Genomic DNA, 20,534 nt, shown 5'->3' with positions numbered 1-20,534 from the left:
ACTACTCCCAGCATGGAGCATGCCAAGCACCTGCACCTGTTGTCACCGCCAGGATAAGGCCCTGGCTGAGGTAGATGCTACCACCACCCAGCTGAAGGATGGTGGGCTGAGCCACACAGAGCCCCTCCTCTTGCTGTGTTGGCAGGAGCTCACACCCCTGACCTACATGCAGTCCCTTAGCACATGAGGAATACCAGACATGGATAACGGACAAGGAATTCTGGCTTCAAACTGGAACTTCTGTGCCGTTTCAGAATTTTAAATAAATAAATATTTTATTGTCAGATCTTTCTCCTTCCTCCTCTGGAGCTGTGCTTGGAGCCACTTCGATACTCTGCCTCTTTATCGCCAGCCAAGGAAAGAGGCTTTCCTGTGGTAGAGACAAAAGTTTCTAAGAGAAAGGAACATCTGAGGCAGCCTAGGGTGGGAAACTGTCAAAGAGCTTGAGAACAGAAAGGCACAGGGTAGGTGGAGGTTGGTTCTCACGAGTGGGTCGTAGCTGCAGGGCCTCCTTGAAGTACTTGGGAAGCAGGAAGCCTTCAGCATTCCCTGGGGTCAGGATCACCTCGTTGGATGAGCGGAAGAAGGGGATTCCATCTGCTCACAGAGCTAGAGATGTGACCAGTGCCTCTTGCTGACGACCTGGGAGAGCCACTGCAAGGCCCACACTTACCTGCCAGGGCTAGGGGTCCATCAATGAACACTGCCACTTCACAATTTGGACGTATGCCTGCAAGGACAACTAGAGTGGGGCCATATGTAGGGTAGGCGTTGGGGGGGTGGGGATACTGCTCCATGCAAGGCTGTGTGGTGGCCTCACACAAAAGCTATGACCCTTGGTGGGGGACCTGGAAGGACAGAATAGGTGATGGTGACACTGACCACTGATGACACCAGGGTCCCCAGGCAATCCTGAGGCCAAGTGGATGTGTGTCCTTCCTTGGCATGACAAGCCCTTCAGTAGAATAGATGGCCAATGCTTCCAGAATGTACCATGGACTAGGATCAAGGGCAGGGCTTGTGGTGTCTCTAGGGGCATCAGCTCCAACTCAGGTACCTGTGAGTGAGTGTGTGAATGGGCAGCAGTGAGACCCCCTTCATGAACTGAGGTCCCACCTGGCTCTCCCCCCTGCCCCTTGGCACCCACATGTAAGGAGTGGCCCTGATTGGCTCTGATGAGGGGCCCAGTGCTGGGCTCGCCTGGCTGCAGGGTAAACCTCTGCTTTCCATTGGTATCCACCACGCGCTGCACATCCTCAACTGAGAAGCTGCAGAACTGCGGCAGCCGCAGGATGGCTTCCAGGGGCACAAAGCCATCTGCAGGTGGTCACGTGCAGGGATGAGCCAAGACTATGCTTAACAGGGAGCCGCAGGCATCATGAACAAAGGCCAGGCCTGGGAAGTCACATCAGCTTCCTCTGTGTGACCTTCAGGAAGGCTTCCCTTTTGGGGCCTTCAGTTGTTTTTTCTCCCCTTGCCCTTCCCCCTCCAGCCCCAAACAGGGTTTCTCTGTAGTTCTGGCCGTCCTAGAACTCGTTCTGTAGATCAGGCTGGCCTAGAACTCAGAGATCCTCCTGTCTCTGCGCCCCAAGTGCTGGGATTAAAGGTGTGTGGTTTGTTTTATTCTATGCTGGGATGGGAACCAGGGCTTTGCGCCTGCTAGGAAGAGCACTATTAAGGAGGCACACTTCTCCTCTGGCTTCTTTTTGTTTAACTTACATGGGAAAGTGACCAGCTTCAGCACTTGGGAGGTACAGGCAGAAGAATCAAGTGTTCAAGGTGAGGCTAGCCTAGGCTACATGATACCTGTCTCAAAAAACGAAACACAGCGCTTTAGAGATGGTACAACAATTAAGAGCATTGGCTGCTCTTCCAAAGGACCTGGGGTCAGATTCCCAGCTGCAAGACATGGCTGGCATGCCCTGCCTTCTACCTAGGGGTGGGCTTTCCCTCTCCCAGAGACCCTTTACCACATAATCCAGACATTTTGGTTCAGCTGCCCCTTGTCCTTTTTCCCACCTCCCTGTTCTGTCTCTCCTTCCCTTCCCCTGACCCCCAGCGATGCTGTCCTTCCTCCCCTCCCACGCTGTTCCAATAAATCTGTGTTTATATATCTTCGTCGACATTAGCTCACTTCATTTTAATCAATCACCAACCATCAGTAATTCCAGTTCCAGGGGATCCAATGCCCTCTTCTGACCTCCCTAAGAACCAGGTATGCGGGCTGGAGAGATGGCTCAGAGGTTAAGAGCACTGTCTGTTCTTCCAAAGGTCCTGAGTTCAATTCCCAGCACCCACATGGTAGCTCACGAGCATCTCTAACAAGATCTGGGGCCCTCTTTTGGCATGCAGGCACACATGAGAGCAGAATACTGTACAAATAATAAATAAATCTTTAAAAAAAAGGGCCGGGCGTGGTGGCGCACGCCTTTAATCCCAACACTCGGGAGGCAGAGGCAGGCGGATTGCTGTGAGTTCGAGGCCAGCCTGGTCTACAAAGTGAGTCCAGGATGGCCAAGGCTACACAGAGAAACCCTGTCTCGAAAAACAAAAAACAAAACAAAACAAAACAAAAAAAGAACCAGATATGTGTGCTGAGTGTGGTGGCACATGTCTTTAATTCCCAGCACTCAGGAGGCAGAGGCAGGTTGATCACTGTGAGTTTGAGGCCAGCCTGGCCTAGAGTTCAGGTCAGCCAAGGCTACACAGAGAAATCCTGTCTCAAAAACAAAAACAAACACCCCCCCCCCCGCTGGAAAAAGCAAAAAAAAAAAACAAACACCAAATAACCAGGTATGCATATGGTGCAGATGTACATGCATGCAGGCAAAACACTCATACGATAAGAAAATTAAAAAGAAAACAAGCCGGGTGTGGTGGCGTACGCCTTTAATCCCAGCACACGGGAGGCAGCGCCTTTAATCCCAGTACACGGGAGGCAGACGCAGGCGGATCCCTGTGAGTTCAAGGACCGCCTGGCCTACAAAGTGAGACTAGGACAGCCAAGGCTACACAGAGAAACCTTGTCGGGGGGGGGGGGGGGGGGGGGGGGGGTGGGGAGGAGGAAAGACATAGTAGAAGAGACAGGGTTTCCAGTTGCGCCCTGAACTCCCACCATTCCTCCTATCCTCCACCAAGCTCACTTACCAGCTCGAATGGGAAGTCCCAGCTTCAAGGCCCCGTGGCGTAGGGCATAGGACAGAGCCTTAGACAGCTGTACATCTCGGTCCTGAAAGAGTCCAGTGATAGCCTGAGTTTCAATAGCTAGCCCTGAGCACTCAATGTCTTACTGCAAAGGCAGACCAGAGCAGCTCCTGTGGACTCTAGGGCCATTGGTTCTTAAGTCTACCCCAGCAAGAAGCCAAGGCTCATTGGGTCTCTCCCCTACCCTCTCACTATGGAAAGGTGCGCACCTGTTCCCGGGGTCTGTGAGTCCTTCTACCTTCCTGCCTCCTTCCACCAGGGGCGTTCATGACCAAAACCTGTAGAGAGCAGGGACCTGTGGCTACTCCGCCCAGAAAGTCCCAAAGGCTTAGGATGAGAACCACACTGCTCACCCCACCCTAGTTCACACAAGGAAACTTGAGGCCCAAGCGGGCGAGACTTGCCCAAGGTCACACTGGCAGCCACGATGCCCGAGGCCCGAGGGATCCAGACTAGATGCAGTACTCTGAAATGAGATCGTGGTTTTGCTGCCCCCGGCGCAGATCAGGCTGCGAGCTAACCACAAGAGAGCTACGCTGGCCTTCGACTGCGGATGGTGGGGCACAGGCCGGGACACGGACTGGCCAATGGGAAGCCACAAAGGAAAGGGGGCGTGTACTTCCGCTTGGGAGAAACGGGTGGAGCTTGGGGGCCGGCTGGGCGGGCGGGAGAATTCCGAGAGCCAGCTTCCAGACCCTGGGAGTTGATCAAGCTCCTCCAGGTAGGAGATACGACTCCTAGGTTTGGGGGCGCCTTGAGCGTTTTGGGGACCTACTGCTGCTGGGTGGTAGGGATGCCCAGAGGTTTCCGGATTCCGGACGCTCGCTGGGCTCAGGACTTTTGCTAGGATGAATCTAGCTGACAGAAGCAATGAGTAATTAGGAAAGGCTGGCTACTCCGGAGTTCTGAGGAAGAGAGGGTCAGCTTGTTCCCTAGAGTGACGGGATAGCCACCTGTGTCCTCTCCCAGAGCTGCCCTGTGAGACCATGGACCCTGAGGTGTCCCTGCTGTTGCTGTGCCCTCCTGGAGGACTGTCCCAGGAGCAGGTAGCAGTGGAGCTGAGCCCAGCTTATGACCGTCGTCCACTGCCTGGAGGAGACAAGACCATCACCGCTATCTGGGAGACCCGGCGACAGGCCCAACCCTGGATCTTTGATGCCCCCAAGTTCCGCCTTCACTCAGCCACACTGGCATCCAGCTCATCTGCACCACAGCTGCTCCTGCACCTGGGTCTAACTTCCTACCGGGACTTCCTGGGCACCAACTGGTCTAGCTCAGCCTCCTGGCTGCGACAGCAGGGAGCTGCAGATTGGGGTGACAAGCAAGCCTATCTGGCAGACCCGCTGGGGGTGGGTGCCACTTTGGTTACGGCTGATGACCTCTTTGTCTTCCTGCGCCGCTCTCAGCAGGTGGCCGAGGCACCTGGGCTGGTGGACGTACCAGGTGGCCACCCTGAACCTCAGGTAAGATGAATGGCTGGGAACAAGGAAACAAAGTCCAAGCGCTTCTAGATCCGGTTTCATCTTCTCGTAAAGGGAAAACTGGCCTGGTGTTTCTGAGCCTGCAGCCTCCCAAGCTGCATGCCCTGCTAGAGGGCTTTCTGGGAGACTGTGTGGGCCCAGCTGGGCTCAGACAAGGTGTTCCCTGTATCTGGGAGACCCAGCCATAGGTCTAATCTGGAACGCGCCTGTGGAAGCTAGGGAAAGAGATGACTTTTCTTAGCCAATCCGTGTACTTCTTCCTAGCTAGACTTCTGAGTGCTTATTTGAAATTAGGAGGGCGGGGGGGGGGGGGGGGGGGGGGGGGGGAGGTAGGGGTTGCCAAAGCTCTCATTCGGAGTCTGCCCTAGGCCCTCATGGCCAGCAAAAGGAAAAGCAGTGCGGAAGTAGTGTGGATGAAGGCTGAGCGTGAGCTTTTCACAGGCCCTGTGCTCCGGCGGCAGCCCCCAGCACAAGGACCTCCCTGGGGAGCTGGTGGTTCGGGAGCTTTTCTCCAGTGTCCTACAGGAGATCTGTGATGAGGTGAGTGATGGGGCCCCAGGCAGCATAGTGGGCATGAGGGAGGGGGTAGAAACCCACAGGTCTGGGCCGGAGTCGGGGTCTGCATGGGCCTAGCTGGTGATGAGGAAGAGTGAGTGAGGCATTACAGCTGGGCCCGTGACTTGTCTTATGGGGCACTTGACAGCAAAACAAAAATTCAAGAGTCACAAGCCATTGAGGGTTGGGGATATAGCTCAGTTTAGCTGGTATTGTTTGGGTAGCACAGTGGTCCTTTTAATACCTTATGTGTGACAACCCCTAACCATAAATTTTTCATTGCTATTTCCTAGCTGTAATTCTGCTATTGTTAGGAATCATATATAAATATATGTGTTTTTCCAATGGGCAACCCCTGTGATAACCACCTTCACCCCAAGGGGTCACAACCACAAGGGGTCGAGAACCACTGGGTTAGCATGTACAAGCCTGGCGTTTGTACCATGTAAACAAAATACTGTGCATGCCTATAATCCCAGAACTCAGGAGGTAGAAGCAAAAGTTTCAGAAATTCAGGGTTATCTTTGCTGAATATTGAGCTTAAGGATAGTTTGGGCCACATGAGGCTCTGTCTTTTTTTTAATTTTTTAATTTTTTTAAAAAAAGATTTATTTATTTATTATGTATACAGTGCTCTGCCTGCATGTACATGTGCAGGCCAGAAGAGGGAACAGATCACATTTTTAAATTATTTATTTATTTATTTATTTTCAAGACAGGTTTCTCTGTGTAGCCTTGGCTGTCTTGGACTCACTTTGTAGACCAGGCTGGCCTCGAATTCACAGCAATCCGCCTGCCTCTGCCTCCCGAGTGCAGGGATTAAAGGCGTGTGCCACCACGCCCGGCTTCAGATCACATTTTAGATGGTTGTGAGCCACTCTGTGGTTGCTGGGAATTGAACTCAGACCTCCAGAAGAACAACCAGTGCTCTTAACCCTCTGAGCCATCTCTCCAGCCCACAAGGCCCTGTCTTAACAAAAACAAACATACAAAACATCAACCCAAACCAACCAACCAACCAACCAACAAAAAGCCTGGGCCATGGAGAAGTCAGCCTGACCGGAGGGACTCTTTACTGCAGGTGAACCTGCCCCTCCACACCCTGAGTCAGCCACTGTTGTTGGGCATTGCCTGCAATGAGACCAGCGCGGGCAGAGCCAGTGCAGAGTTCTACGTCCAGTGAGTGGGCTTTGGGGGAAGTGGGTAGGGAAGGAGTGGGTTTGAGGCAGCTGGAGGGGTCCTAAGGTCTGGACGCCCACCGAGTCACCCTCATGTCCTTGTCTAGGTGCAGCCTGACCTCAGAGGAGGTCAGGGGTCATTACATGAGTGGGGGACCTGAGGCCCATGAGTCTACAGGAATCATCTTTGTGGAGACACAGGTGTGGAGTAGAGGCCTTCAGGGTGGTCTAGGGATGAGGGAAGGATATCTGGATGAGGCAGAGAGGACTTCTGTGACTCCCAGAGTTCCCAGGGGGCACAGAGCTTGGCTCCTACCTAAGGGAAAAGCCCAGGAACTCGGACAGTAACTCTGGGCGCAGCCCCCATAGGAAGGGAGGCCTGATGTCTGGGTCTCATTGATTTCCCACAGAGGGTACAGAGACTTCAGGAGACGGAGATGTGGGCGCAACTCTGCCCCTCGGCCAAAGGCGCCATCCTCCTCTACAGCCGCCATCCGCCTCTCTGGTCAGGTGCTGGGACGTCCCAGCAAAGGTGTTCCTAGAGTCCCAGCCCTGTCACTACAGCTCTGAAGACAATAAATAAAGCACTTTATTCTTGAATTCTGCTGGCTTCTGCTGCTTTCCTGAAAGTCTGGGATCCTCCAAGAGAACCTGGGGTGGGTTGTTGGGCTTAAGCTTGACAGTTGTCCCGCCGTTTTAGCTCATAAGCTAAACTTGACCTAATGTCCCTTGACTTAACCAAAACCTCTTGTTCTAGCTTGGCAGCTCCCATCACCAGGCCCAGCGGTCTTGGAAACTCCCTACACTCCTGTGACATTACCCCTGCCTTCCTCTAGATAGCCTAAATGTTACAAATGCAGCTGTTTGTGGTTGTTCCATATGAAAACTGGGCTCTGAGCCGGGCGTGGTAGCACACACCTGTGTGCCCAGCACTTGGGAGGCAGAGGCAGGTGGATCTCTGAGTTCTAGGCCAGCCTGGTCTACAAAGTAAGTCTAGGACAGCCAAGGCCACACAGAGAAACCCTGTCTCGAAAAACAAAAACAAAGAAAAGAAAACTGGTTCTGACAACTGCTCAGGGTAGCAGTTTCTCCCAAGTCCTGGCTGTGTCCCTGATTAATCAGTCATGGAGTGTGCGTTCAATATACCATCCATTTCGGAGACTGGCGTCTGAGTGGTTTTTGTGGCTATTCCTGAATCCCAACAGGTGAGAGGGGTTGACAACGTGGCAGAAAAGGGACAAAAAAAGTTCCATGTGACCCTCTAGGCTCAGAGCCTTAGTTGAAACCCGTTCCTTTCAGCAACTCCACTTCCGCGGGCCAGTTTCCTACGCCAATGAACGTGCGGGGGCGGGCCCTTTGCCACACGTCCTCACCTTCCTGCCCAATAAGCGTGGGCTGAGCATTTACGCCATTGAGGGCTCGGGGGCGGGGCCTGTACAGGTTCAGGAAATGGCGGCGACCACGGAGCCAGTGAGTGGGGCAGGGGCGGGGCTTGACCGAGGCTCCTCCTTCGCTTGCCCACCTAACGCTGTGGGTGGGAGGGGGTGTCCCGGGGTGCCGAGCGGGCGGTCCAGGCTTGGAGGGCTGTTCTGGAAGGGCCAGGGCACCCATGTCTGATTCTCGAGTAAATAGGCCTTCCCCGAATTTGCCTTTGTGAGAGACTGAGGCAACTTTCTTCCCTCTGCCGGGATGCCCAAGACCGGCCCGATCGGAACTCAGCGCATTCTTGGGGGCTTCCCTTTCCTAGCTGCCCGCCCGCCGTCATCATGCCGTCCCTGTTGCTCCAGCTGCCCCTGCGCCTATGCCGGTTGTGGCCCCGCACCCCTCCCACCCGGCTTCTCACAGCCGCCACAGGGCAGCGGTGAGTTGAGCCCCGGAATTTGGCCTTGTTGCTCAGTGGTTTTCTGTTGAACCCGCCCTGCGTTATGAGATAGTTGTCCCCAGATTATGTGCAAAGTACCTGTCGAGGTTTGTCCCAGATAACCTTCTCCTTTAATGCTGGACACTGAACATCAAGCGTTAAGAGCTGAACCCCAAGATTAAATGAGTTAAGTGACAGATCATGAATCTGAGCTCGAGTCAAACTCAGTGCTCTTTCCATAGCTCTGGTATGTTGTCAGGCTTAACTCTGCATGCGCTGGGAAAGAGGAAGTAGGGCGCAAAGATTGAGGTTTCTGGGCCCAGGGATCTGGAGATGCTAGTTGGGCGGAAATGAGGTGGAGGGTTGGAGTTTGGTTTTTTCTTTTCCAGTGAGATGGAGTTTTCCTATGTTGCTCAGGTGAACCTCCATATTCAATCTCCAGGGTGTCTAGAGTTCCGGCACAGCCACTACACTTGAAAAAATCCTCTTTTCCTCAGTACTGGCACTGGAACACAGAACCTCATGCATGGTGGCACACATCTTTAATCCCAGCACTTGGGAGGCCAATGGATCTCTGAGTTCGAGGCCAGCCTAAAGGCCAGTCTACAGAGCGAGGTCCAGGACAGCCAGAGTTGTTACACAGAGAAACCCTGTTTCAAAAAACAAACAAACAAGAACTTCATGCATAGAGGCCAGGAAATATTTATTACTTAAAAAAAACTTTATCATCTCCTGTCCCCCCACTCCCCTAGCCCCCCAACCTTTGGAGACAGAGTCACATGTAGGCTAGGCTGGCCACAAACTTGCTAGGAGTCAAGAGACTAGCTTGAATTTCTGACTTTGCCCCTACCTCCCAAGTGCTGGGATTACAGGTGGGCACCACCTTGTATCACAGAAACTCCTGGTCTTTGGTTTTGTTTTTCAAGACAGGGTTTCTCTGTGTAGCCTTGGCTGCCCTGGACTTGCTTTGTAGACCAGACTGGCCTCGAACTCACAGAGATCCACTTGCCACAGCACATCCAGCTCAAAACCTGCTGGTTTATTTTTTACTTTTGTTTAAGATTTGTTTATTATGTATACAGTGTTCTGCCTACAGGCCAGAAGAGGGCACCAGATCTTATTATAGATGGTTATGAGCCACCATGTGGTTGCTGGGAATTGAACTCAGGACCTTTAGAAGAGCAGACAGTGCTCTTAACCCCTGAGCCATCTCTCCAGCGCCAAAACCTGTTGTTTTAAAAAAAGTTTTTAGGGGCTGGAGAGATGGCTCAGAGGTTAAGAGCACTAATTGCTCTCCCAAAGGTCATGAGTTCAATTCCCAGCAACCACATCGTGGCTCACAACCATCTATAATGAGATCTGGTGCCCTCTTCTGGTGTGCAAGCAGAATGCTGTATACATAATAAATAAATCTTTTTTTTTTTTTTTTTTTAAGTTTTTAAAAAAAGTTTTTAGGGCCTGCTTTCACAGGGGACCCAGTTTTGATTCCCAGCATCCACATGGTGACTCACAAACACCCTCTTCCTACCTATTGGGGACACCAGTGGTATGCATACAGACAGATACTCATATACCCAAGATAAAAGAAAAAGAAAGAAAGCTACGACAGTACACAGAAGCCTTTAGTCCCAGAATTTGGGAGGCAAAGGCAACTCTGTGAGTTTAAGGCTAGTCTGGTCTACCTGGGGAGCTATGGGCCTAGATAGGGGACAGGGGTAGTGAGACCCTGTTTTGTTCAAAACAAAACAAAACAATACAATACAATACTAGGCAGCAGAGGCCTCTGGGTTTGTGGTGTAGACTCTGAGGACTGCACTTTGAAAATGAGAGGTCCTGACCATCCCCCAAACAGTCCAAAAGCAAGGGTAATCTGGGGCTAGATGTGCCTTGGGACTAATGTCAGTTCCTGGGGGGGGGGCCTCAGTCAGGGAGGGGGTGGGGCAGCGCTGTGGTCCCCCCCCCACCCCTCCCCAGCCTCTGCAGGTTTGGCTTCTCTCTGCAGGTCCCCTCCTACTAATTACTATGAACTGTTGGGGGTGCATCCTGGTGCCAGTGCGGAAGAGGTTAAACGTGCTTTCTTCACCAAGTCAAAAGAGGTATTGGTGTCCCCAAGGTGAGGAGGGAGGAAGAGGAGATCTTAGCCAGACACAGGGATACCCCAACTTCCTAGGATAGGTCTATATCTCTAGCTGGTAGCACATTCCTTCCGTCTGCATGGATAAGAGGTGCTCAGTGCTCTCCATGGCTAAAGGATCAAGGGAGGCCAGGGCTCTCCCTGGTATTTTTTTTTTCCCCCTTTGTTTTTGAAACAGGCTCTCACATTGTAGCATACTGTTCTCAAACTTTGAATGGTTCTCCAGTCTCCACTTCCCTAGAACTGGGGTTACAGATATGAACTGTCACATTTGGTTGTTTTCTTGACTTTTGTTTGTTTTCAAGGCAGAGTTTCTCTGTGTAGCCTTGGCTGTCCTGGACTCACTTTGTAGACCAGGCTGGCCTTGAACTCACAGAGATCCACCTGCTTCTGCCTCCCTGAGTGCTGGGATTAAAGGCATGCGCCACCATGCCTGGCTCTGTTTGTTTTCTTGAATGAGAGGAGTAGGAGTCTATACTTTCTGACTTTGGCCTTTAGGAGGGGTCAGCAAGCCTGTGAGTGAGGGTCATTGTCCAGGCAAGGCCTGTGGGAGAGATGCCAGTCTTTTTGGGTGGACATCAAGATAGGTCCTGGAAAGGGACATGGAAAATGAGATAAGGGGACCCTGCCTCACCTCAGCTGCACCCTGACCGAGACCCTGGGAACCCAGCCCTGCATAGCCGCTTTGTGGAACTGAGTGAGGCGTATCGCGTGCTCAGCCGCGAAGACAGTCGTCGCAACTATGACCACCAGCTACATTCAGCCAGTCCCCCAAGGTCTTCAGGGACCACGGCCCAGCCTAGGTACAGCCAAGAGACGCACAGGTACAGTTGTCCTTACCCTGGAACCTTCCAGAGAGCTTCCTTTAAATATGAAAAATAAGATATGAAATTCTAAATATGAAATATGTACCACAGGACAGATATGATATGAAAAATCTGTTATATGAGCATGGGGGGGAGGAGGAAGGGGGAGCGCCCCAGAGACAGAGAGACAGAGAGACAGAGGAAGAGAGATAGAGACAGGTAAGAGAGAAAGAGAGGAAGAGAGAAACAAGAGAGAGACAAGGTGGGTTTGTCTGCTTATAATCCTGGGTAGGGCCACTCCTAGAGGCATGTAAGTAATGATGTCATAGGTTGCTAGGCAGACTAGGGCAGTATGCTAACAGCTTCATCTTTCCTTCTTTTGTTCTTCAGCAGCTCCTGGGAACCCCCCAACGCACAATACTGGGCCCAGTTTCACACTGTGAGGCCACAGGGGCCTGAGTCAAGGCAGCAGCAGCAAAAGCACAACCAGCGGGTCCTGGGGTACTGCGTCCTGCTCATGGTGGCCGGCATGGCCCTGCACTATGTCGCCTTCAGGTGCCCCCCCTGTCCTCCCTGGGATACCGGGCAGTGGGTGGGTCAGGAGGGGTGTGGTCCATCCAGCCCCAGCAGCCTATAACCCACATACTTCGTCTCTTTCAAGTTAAGAACTTTGTGAAATCAGTCTTTGGAGCTTTGCCTTGCTGGGTAAAGGCAGCACTGCACGCAAGGGCTAGAGTTGTTTTCTGTTTCTCATAACTTCAATGCTAATCTCTGATGCTGGCTGTTGGTGGGGCTGGAGCCATCCAAAGCCATGCATAAAGAGGAGAAGGACAAAACCCTGGGGCTCTAACTCTAGGATGCCATAAACCAGGCATGGGGCTGCGCACCTGTGAGCCCCAGCATCTAGCACACCAGAAGCTTGGGGGCTGGAGAAATGGTTCAGTGGTTAAATTGCTTGCTGCTCTTATGGAGGACCAGACTTCAGTTTCCAGCACCCACATATGATAGTCCACAGGTGTCATGCCCTCTTCTGGCCTTCAAGCAAAACTGCACACACATGGCATATACATGTGCACACACACACAGATCTCCCCTTCCCCCAGAGTTTCTCTGTGTAGACCTGGCTGTCCTAGAATTCTGTCTGTAGACCAGGCTGCTCTGTAGATCCACCCACCTTTGCCTCCCAAGTGCTGGGCTCAAAGGTGTGCACCTGGCAAATTAAAGAAAAAAGAGTTTTGGGGTTTGGGATTTAGCTCAGTGGTAGAGCACTTGCTAGGCAAGGCCCTGGGTTACGTCCTCAGCTCTTGGGAAAAAGAAAAAAAAATAGTTTCTAACTTTAGGGTCATCCTTGGTTACATACTGTGTTTGAGGTTGGCCTAGGCTATATTAAACTTTGTCTCAATATAGAAAGAAAGAGAGAGGGAGGGAGGAAGGACAAGTGCAGTGCAACAGAGACAGTTCTCAATAGCAGCCAGGGCCTCACCCCACTCTCTCATGCATGCTGTCATACCAGTTTTCTGCAACACAGAATCTCAAAGGATGGTGCCCGCTGCTGGTACTGTCTAGTTCAGCAATGGAGATGAGAGAAAGATGTCCCCTTTCTAATCTCGTGGGGGGGGGGGCACCCCGATTTGAGAACTGCTTTACCAACCTTCATAGGATAGCCAGGGGCTTAGGGTACCACCCAGACCTGGGACCTGGGCCACTTGGTGTCTTCTTTTCAACGGATCACAGGACTGTCTCTTATGGGGAGAGATGTAAGATTGTGTGACAGACACTAGAGCCTGGTTGAGGACCAGGGTTTCAGGGACAGCAGAGTCTGGAGACCCAGGGTTAATTGCAATCCCCTCACAGGAAGCTGGAGCAAGTGCACCGGAGCTTCATGGATGAAAAGGATCGGATCATCACAGCCATCTACAATGACACTCGGGCCAGGGCCAGGTCTGTCACTGCTCTATCTTTCCTTGCTCCCTTCTCCAGCACCACCATCCAGGATTCCTCTCTGGATCTATCATTTCTCCAGGGCCAACAGAGACAGGATTCAGCAGGAGCGCCAGCGAAGGCAGCAGCCTAGGCCAGAACCCTCCCTGCCTCCAGAAGGCCCCAGGATCGTGCCCCAGAACACTAGCTCTTGAGAGGCTCGCCTAGGTGAGACCTGCATTGGTCCTCTCCTTGCTGCCGGTCCAGGACTACACATTTCCCTCCATATGTGCAATAAACTCATTTTCAGACTCCTGTCGGATTCGGTCCTTCAAATCACACATCTCCTTCCCCGCGACCCCCAGAGCACAGCCTCCAGGGCGTTGCGTCCCCTTTCCCTAGCAGAGGTTGGAGGGGGCCGGCTCCGCCCCCGCCCCGCCTCCGCCTGCGGCCCGGTGGGGAGCGCGTGTCTAGGTCACATGAGCCTCTTGCCCGCCAGCCCCAGCCAGGCCCCCTGCCGTCCCCGCCGCCCGCCGTCCCCGCCACCAGCACTGCCACCGGCCCTCTGCTCGTCCCGCTTCTCCGGCCGCCGCCGCGGCGCTGCGCTGCGCTGCCTGCGCCCAGGGCTCCGGAGGGGGCCGCGGAGGAGCCGCCCCCTGCGCCCAGCCTCGGGTCCCGGCGCCCGGGCCCGCGCCATGGAGCTCTGGCTGCCGCCGTCCCCCGCGCCGCCTGGCTAGCGCGATGCGGGCACCCCTGGCGCTCGGCCCCCTCGGGCACCATGAGCCCCCTGCTCCGCCGCCTGCTCCTTGCTGCGCTGCTGCAGCTGGCCCGCACCCAGGTACATGCGTCCGCGACATCCCGCTCACCCGCCCGAGGTGCCCTCTCAAGGTTGGCGGAAGTGGAGAGGCGCCCGCTGCTTCTGCAGAGGGGATCCGCTGTTCCTACTGGGAATATCCCGGTAGGGGTACTCCTCTGCTCAGGCCCGCTAGCCCTAGCACTTACCCCTTGGCCACTCCTCCGCCCCACCCCATCCCATGGGCGCTAGCGGGGCGGAGCTGCCTCAGTGCCCTAGGGAGCTCGGTTTGCCTTCCACTATTCCACTTCTCACCTCAGACAAGCCCAGCTCCAAAGCCTGGAGTTTAGTGCCATTCCCAGAATATGCCGGGTGAGTCTTGGGCCAAGGAAAGTCCCAGATGGCTTAGTGTACAAGAAAAATTAGAGCCAAGGTCCTGGGAACAGAACAGTCTGGAAAGAAAGAAGACTCAAGGACGGAGCCTTTACACAGCCTCAGGGCCAGCTTTTTTAGAGTGCATCTTGGGCCCAGGTATCTTCTTTCCCACAGGCCCCCGTGTCCCAGTTTGATGGCCCCAGCCACCAGAAGAAAGGTAATAATAATAATAATAATAATAATAATAATAATAATAATAATAATAATAATAATAATTATCAATAACTTGACACCAGCCAGTACTAAGAGGGGTTGGCACATACTCCGATTTCATGTCCCTTATCTTATGCGATCCCAACTCCTTTGGGAAATGGTATTTCATAGAGGAGGAAAATGAAGTCGGGGGCTTAATGGTTTCTTGAGAAACAAGGCTGAGGAAGACAGGTTGAAAGGAAGGTTGGGGTGGTGGTGGTAGGGTATCCGAGAGGCTACATGCGCAAAGCAGCTGTGGGAAACCAGGTAAGCACTTAACCTATCTTGTCTGCCCACAGTGGTGCCGTGGATAGATGTTTATGCACGTGCCACATGCCAGCCCAGGGAGGTGGTGGTGCCTCTGAGCATGGAGCTCGTGGGCAGTGTGGTCAAACAACTAGTGCCCAGCTGTGTGACTGTGCAGCGCTGTGGCGGCTGCTGTCCTGACGACGGCCTGGAATGTGTGCCCATTAGGCAATCCCGAGTTCGAATGCAGGTACTGCGGCCTGTGGTCAGGCATGTTGATGGGACAGTGGAGCCCTGGGGGCTGGGTCAGCCCAGAGACAGGCATACAAGAGGTGGGAAATTCTGGCCATTCTTCCTCTAGCCCTTATAGTCTCCCCTCTCTCTGCCTTTCTACTGCCCCCCCACCACTCACTGTCTCTTCCTCGTTCTCCTGAGCACAGATCCTCATGATCCAGTACCCGAGCAGTCAGCTGGGGGAGATGTCCCTGGAAGAACACAGCCAATGTGAATGCAGGTGCCAGCCAGGTCCAACTTCAAGTTCACAAAGTGTAGCATGTAGCATGGGTGGGGGGTGTCAGGCGTGGGGTTATGCCATAGTAGGGACCAGGTAACGAAGAGTAGAGCCAGAACTAGGCATGGATCATGCCAAGAGAGCAGGAGGCTTGGGTTTCCTGATCTTGCTCTCTCTCATTTTTCAGACCAAAAAAGAAGGAGAGTGCTGTGAAGCCAGACCGGTGAGTTCCTGGGATTCTTGTGTACAAGTGAGCGAGGAGGGTCCAGCCCCCTCTGCTTTCTCCTCTTACCTGACTCCCCTTTCCTCTTATATTCCCCAAATCCATGCACTCTGTCCCAACCCTAGCTCCTGGGAAGACTCTTCCCGCCCCAGACATGTTGCTTCTCCTCCTAGGGCTGCCATACCCCACCACCGTCCCCAGCCCCGCTCTGTTCCGGGCTGGGACTCTGCCCCGGGAGCACCCTCCCCAGCTGACATCATCCATCCCACTCCAGCCCCAGGACCCTCTGTCCACGCTGCACCCAGCGCCGCCAGCGCCCTGATCCCCGGACCTGCCGCTGCCGCTGCAGACGCCGCAGCTTCCTCCGTTGCCAAGGGCGGGGCTTAGAGCTCAACCCAGACACCTGCAGGTGAGGCGTCTGTCGGGTGCCACTTGTGTGGGAAGGCAGTAAGGCTGTGTTCTGGAGAGGGTCCAGGTGAGCCTGCCAGCTGAAGAAAGACCAGGAAAGAAGGGGCCAGTTGCATGTGCTAAACATTCACTGCACATATGCTAAATTCTGCTCCAGACTAGGTGCACAAGTCACTGGTAAGGTGATGCCACCCCCCGCCCCCAGTGGAGAATGCCAACCCTAACCCTAACCCTAACCCTCACCTGCAGTGCTTACCCAGCTCTTCTGTGTTCCATTAGGAGGCCATGGTTTGATACACGGGCCAGGCCCTGGAAGCTTTCAGAGAGTACCAGGATAAAATGGGGTTCAAAAAGGAAATGCGTCAGGAGGGCTGGCAGGGGGTGTGCTGGTACGTGCCGGAAGTCTTGGCACTCAGGTGGAGGCAAGGAGGGTCAGGAGCTCAAGGTCATCCTCAGCCACGGAGAGGATTTGAAGCCAGCTTGGGTTATGTAGAATCCTGTTTAAAAAACAAAAGCAAGTGCACAGGAAGACAAAAAGGAACTGTGGCTGGGTCTGGTGGTGACCTGTAATTCCAGCACTCAGGAGGCAGAGGCAGGAGGATTATGATTTTGAGGACAATTAGGCTGTAGAGCAAAAGTGGTCTCAACAAACAATACTAAAGAGGACCCGGGGATCTAGCTCCGTCTAGAGTCTGTCACGCAAGAAACCCCAGGCTTCATCTTCAGCACCCCACGAAACCGTGCATGGTGGCACTCAGAAGCCCAAGCTCAGTCCTTGGTGACATCATTGACTTTGAAGCTAGCTTGGCTCACATAGTTACCAGTGGCTGGAGAGACGGGCCCAGTGGTGAAGAGCGCTTTCTGCTCTGGCAGAGGATCCAGGTCTGTTTTCCAGCACCCACATAGTGGCTCACAACCATTCATAACTCCAGTTCCAGGAGCTCCAATGGCTTCTTCAGCCTTCTGCAGAGACTAGGCATACATGCAAGTACACACACATGCGTGCAAGCAGAACACTCATATGTTATATAAAAGACACCATAAGTAAATAGATAAATAAGTAGGGGGTGGAGAGATGGCTCAGCTGGTAAAGCACGAAGACCCGAGTTTGGATCCCATGAAAAAGGTAGGAGTGCCGGGCGTGGTGGCACACGCCTTTAATCTCAGCACTCGGGAGGCAGAGGCAGGCAGATCGCTGTGAGTTCGAGTCCAGCCTGGTTTACAAAGTGAGTCCAGGACAGCCAAGGCTACACAAAGAAGCCCTGTCTGGAAAAACCAAAAAAAGAAAGAAAGAAAGAAAGAAAAACAGAAACAAAGATAGGAGTGATGCATTGTAACCCTGCATTTAAAGAACTGGCAGAGACAAAAGGAGACCCTGGAGTGTGCCTGGCAGCCGTAGTAGCAGAATCTGTGTCACATACAGTGACTCTGTCTCAAAAAATAACAAGTGGAGGGCAATGGCTCCTAGTGGCTGCTACTCCTGCGGAAGACTGAGTTTAGATCCCAGAACCTACTTGGTTGGGGGCTGCCACTCCAGCTGCAGTGATCAGATATGCTCTTCTGGTCTCCTCGGCACCTATATACACATGCTTATACAGTCAAACATACACATACCTAAACAAAAATGGCAAAAGACGGTTTTGGCTGGTTGCTTTTGCTTTTGAGACAGTATCCCTCTACATAGCTCTGGCTGTCTTTGAACTCAATATGTAGACCAGACGGGCCTTGAACTCACAGACATCTCCCTGCCTCTGATGGAGTGCTGGGATTAAAGGTCTGTGCTACCTCATCCTGCTTTTGGTTTTAGAATATTTAGCTTTTTGTTTGTTTGAGACAGGATCTTTATGTAGTCCTGGCTGGCCTGGAACTCTCAATGTAGGCCAGGTTGGCCTGGAACTAAGAGATCTGCCTGCCTCTGCCTCCAGAGTACTGGGATTAAAGGTGTGGGCCACCATACCCCATTCCTTTTTGGATTTTTTGAGACAGGGTTTCTCTGTGTACCCTTGGCTGTCCTGGAACTTACTATGTAGACCAGGCTGGCCTCGAACTCAGAGACCTGGCTGCCTCTGCCTCCTTATGCCTGGCAAAAGGGATGAATAAGAAGGAGGAGGATTAAGCCACAAGTACCACACGCACCCACCTACCCACACACAGCCACAGTTTTTAAAAAAGTTATTCATTTGTATGTACATTGGTGTTTTGCCTGCATGTGTGTGTGAAGGTGCCAGATCCCCTGGCACAAGAGGTGTAGATAGTTGTAAGCTGCCATGTGGGTGCTGGGAATGGAACCTCAGTCCTCTGGAAGAGCAGCCAAGCTCTTAACCACCGCTGAATCATCTCTCCAGCCCATTTAACAACATTGAAAAAAGGAAAAGTGAGTAAGCACAAAAGAAGAGCTTGGGGTTAGGCTCCAGCCAGCACTAATATGCCTTCCTCTACTTTCTAGGTGCCGGAAGCTGCGAAAGTGACACGTTGTATTTAGACTCTGCAGGGCCATTTGCCTCACAGGCCCCTTCCTAGTGGAAGAAGAGGGGGGCATGGGGGAACCAGCCCAGCCTGGGAGGAAGCTGCCCCAGGACCTGGACCTTTTAGAGAGCTCTCCTGCCATCCTTGGTCTCCCGGGGCTGCCATTTAATAATGGGCAAGGAACCTCATGTCTCACATTAGGGGATACATGGTACTATCTCAGTTAAACCATGCTGGTCAAGTGAGCATCTTCAGACCGACTCTGCCTCCCCTCACTATGAAGACCCCAAACCTCAACAAATAATGGGACATGGGTCCTGCTATGGTAACTGTGACGCACCCCTACCCCTTCCTGATAAAAGAGATGGAAGGCACTATCGCTGCTTATGTCATTGTTTGCCACTCTCTGGGCGGGCCAGCTCAGGCAGGAAGGTAATCCATGCTGCACCTCAGTTCTTTCTCTTGTTTTACTGTGCCAGTGGGCACCAGGACCTGACAGTAGTTCCCAGGCAAAGCCACAACCACAGACTTATTAAGTCCTTGTTACATACCGCAAGAATTCTGCTTTCCTTGACCAGAAATTAAGGAGGGACTCAGACCATAAGAGCTGTTCCCTATGCTTACATGGAAAGGACAGATAATTGCTGCCACTGGAACCCTTTGGGCTCTAGACGAGAGTGTGCTGCTTCATACAGTAGGTAGTAATGCCCACCTTCCCTGTTGGGCTCACTTACACTACTGTTCCCGAGGTTGCCCTTTTCATGCCTCATGTCTCGTTTTCATATGGCTGGAAGGCCCTTTTAAAGACACACATCCTAGCCGGGTGCGGTGGCATGTGCCTCTAATCCCCGCACTCGGGAGGCAGAGGCAGGTGGATCGCTGTGAGTTTGAGACCAGCCTGGTCTACAAAACGAGTCCAGGACAGCCAAGGCTACACAGAGAAACCCTGTCTCCAAAAGAGAAAAAGAAGCACATCCACGCCCTCAGTCCTCCCACCTGAGTGACCTTTGGTACCCTAGGGTTCATCAGCTGCTGCCTCCGATTCCTAATCTATCTGGCCAAGGCTCGGTGTCCACCCTTCTCCAGGGCCCTGGGTGGAGTGGAAGGCCAGCCAAGCACCAAGGCTTTGCCCTGCTACAGGACTTGTGGCCAGAAATTGACTGAAAGCAGCCACCCTCCCTAAATAAGGGACCAAGACAGGACCAAGACAGGCGTAGGGTAAACTAAAGAATTCCTAATGATACTTATTTATCCATTTATGAGTCTCACCTAGCCCAGGGTGGCCTCAAACTCCTATGTAGCTGAGGATGACAGATTTCTGAGCGTCTTGCAGCCACCTCTCAAGTCTGCAGTGACAGGTTTGCACCACCACACCTGGCTTACGTACTGCTGGGAACCAGACCTGAGTTCACACACGCTAGGTGAGCATTACTGACTTAGCTACGTCTTCAGCTCTGATGCTGTTTTATAACTTTTTTTTTTTTTTTTTTTTTTTTGAGATGGTGTCTCATGTATGTATCCCAACCTGGCCAAGAGTATTTTATATACCTGGGAATATCTTCGAATTTTAGATCCTCCTGCCCCCACCTCCAAAGTGTTGACATTACAGGCATGAGACACCACACCATTTTACTGAGGCCCATAAGCTAAGTCAGATACGCAGTATTCTTCCTTCGGCTTCAAGTCAGCATCCTGATTAAACTGGCCTGAGATGGGTATGAAGTCACTCGACTCCACAGCCTATTCAGGTTAGGCTTCCTTTGGTTGAAAAATGTCTACTGGGCACTGGTAGACCAGGCCCAGCGAGGCCATTGTGAGCAGTGATTGTTTAGCCAAAGGTGAGCCTGGATATTGCAGACTACACGATGGAAGGGGTCCACATAGGTCAGGGACGTGTGGGAGCTCATCCACCGGGAGAATGAACTTGGTCAAGGTCACACAGCCAGGCCAGAAGCGGAAGACCTAGGATTCAAACCTGGGGTGTCGCTCTGAACCCTGGGCTCTTTTCACAGCAACTAGCCAAAGGCGTGTCTAGTCATGACGACAGAAGTCTGCACGGTGCTGGCAAGAATCCCTCTGAGCACCAGCACTCCTACTTGCATGACTATGTCACCTTGGCCG

At 52.8% G+C, this 20,534-nt stretch overlaps 4 protein-coding genes across 7 annotated transcripts; 3 read left to right on the top strand and 1 right to left on the bottom strand.

The window, feature by feature from the left end:
- Positions 1-281: 281 nt before the first annotated feature.
- On the bottom strand, positions 282-14,119 carry Trpt1 (tRNA phosphotransferase 1). Of its 2 annotated transcripts, XM_051146019.1 has the most exons (7): positions 3,414-3,704; positions 3,148-3,229; positions 1,148-1,317; positions 883-1,057; positions 674-730; positions 487-597; positions 282-370 (listed from the first exon to the last, which is right to left on the bottom strand). In XM_051146019.1, the coding sequence occupies exons 1-7, from the start codon at positions 3,471-3,473 to the stop codon at positions 282-284; spliced, it is 744 nt and encodes a 247-aa protein (XP_051001976.1). In that variant the 5' UTR covers positions 3,474-3,704. The 2 variants fall into 2 exon arrangements, with proteins under 2 accessions (XP_051001976.1, XP_051001975.1); XM_051146018.1 differs by lacking the exon at positions 282-370 and adding an exon at positions 14,006-14,119 and having other exon boundaries at positions 459-730; positions 3,414-3,482.
- Nudt22 (nudix hydrolase 22) lies at positions 3,831-6,992 on the top strand. Its single transcript, XM_051146015.1, has 6 exons — positions 3,831-3,925; positions 4,174-4,667; positions 5,127-5,225; positions 6,322-6,419; positions 6,526-6,619; positions 6,829-6,992. Exons 2-6 carry the CDS (start codon positions 4,191-4,193, stop codon positions 6,958-6,960), a joined length of 900 nt encoding a protein of 299 aa, XP_051001972.1. The 5' UTR covers positions 3,831-3,925; positions 4,174-4,190; the 3' UTR covers positions 6,961-6,992.
- Positions 7,843-13,484, top strand: Dnajc4 (DnaJ heat shock protein family (Hsp40) member C4). 2 transcript variants are annotated; one of them, XM_051146017.1, is made up of 7 exons: positions 7,843-7,888; positions 8,166-8,279; positions 10,282-10,375; positions 11,053-11,237; positions 11,613-11,774; positions 13,074-13,160; positions 13,243-13,484. In XM_051146017.1, the coding sequence occupies exons 2-7, from the start codon at positions 8,185-8,187 to the stop codon at positions 13,352-13,354; spliced, it is 735 nt and encodes a 244-aa protein (XP_051001974.1). In that variant the 5' UTR covers positions 7,843-7,888; positions 8,166-8,184; the 3' UTR covers positions 13,355-13,484. The 2 variants fall into 2 exon arrangements, with proteins under 2 accessions (XP_051001974.1, XP_051001973.1); XM_051146016.1 differs by having other exon boundaries at positions 11,610-11,774; positions 13,243-13,483.
- Vegfb (vascular endothelial growth factor B) lies at positions 13,814-18,799 on the top strand. Of its 2 annotated transcripts, none has more exons than XM_051146020.1 (7): positions 13,814-13,977; positions 14,482-14,524; positions 14,859-15,055; positions 15,246-15,319; positions 15,504-15,539; positions 15,713-15,948; positions 18,394-18,799. In XM_051146020.1, the coding sequence occupies exons 1-6, from the start codon at positions 13,918-13,920 to the stop codon at positions 15,924-15,926; spliced, it is 624 nt and encodes a 207-aa protein (XP_051001977.1). In that variant the 5' UTR covers positions 13,814-13,917; the 3' UTR covers positions 15,927-15,948; positions 18,394-18,799. The 2 variants fall into 2 exon arrangements, with proteins under 2 accessions (XP_051001977.1, XP_051001978.1); XM_051146021.1 differs by having other exon boundaries at positions 15,814-15,948; positions 18,394-18,798.
- Positions 18,800-20,534: the final 1,735 nt, after the last annotated feature.

Source organism: Acomys russatus, chromosome 5, assembly GCF_903995435.1.
Source record: "Acomys russatus chromosome 5, mAcoRus1.1, whole genome shotgun sequence".
Classification (NCBI taxonomy): domain Eukaryota; kingdom Metazoa; phylum Chordata; class Mammalia; order Rodentia; family Muridae; genus Acomys; species Acomys russatus.
Note: the sequence above shows the minus strand (reverse complement) of the source record. Positions and strands in the feature narration are given on the sequence as shown.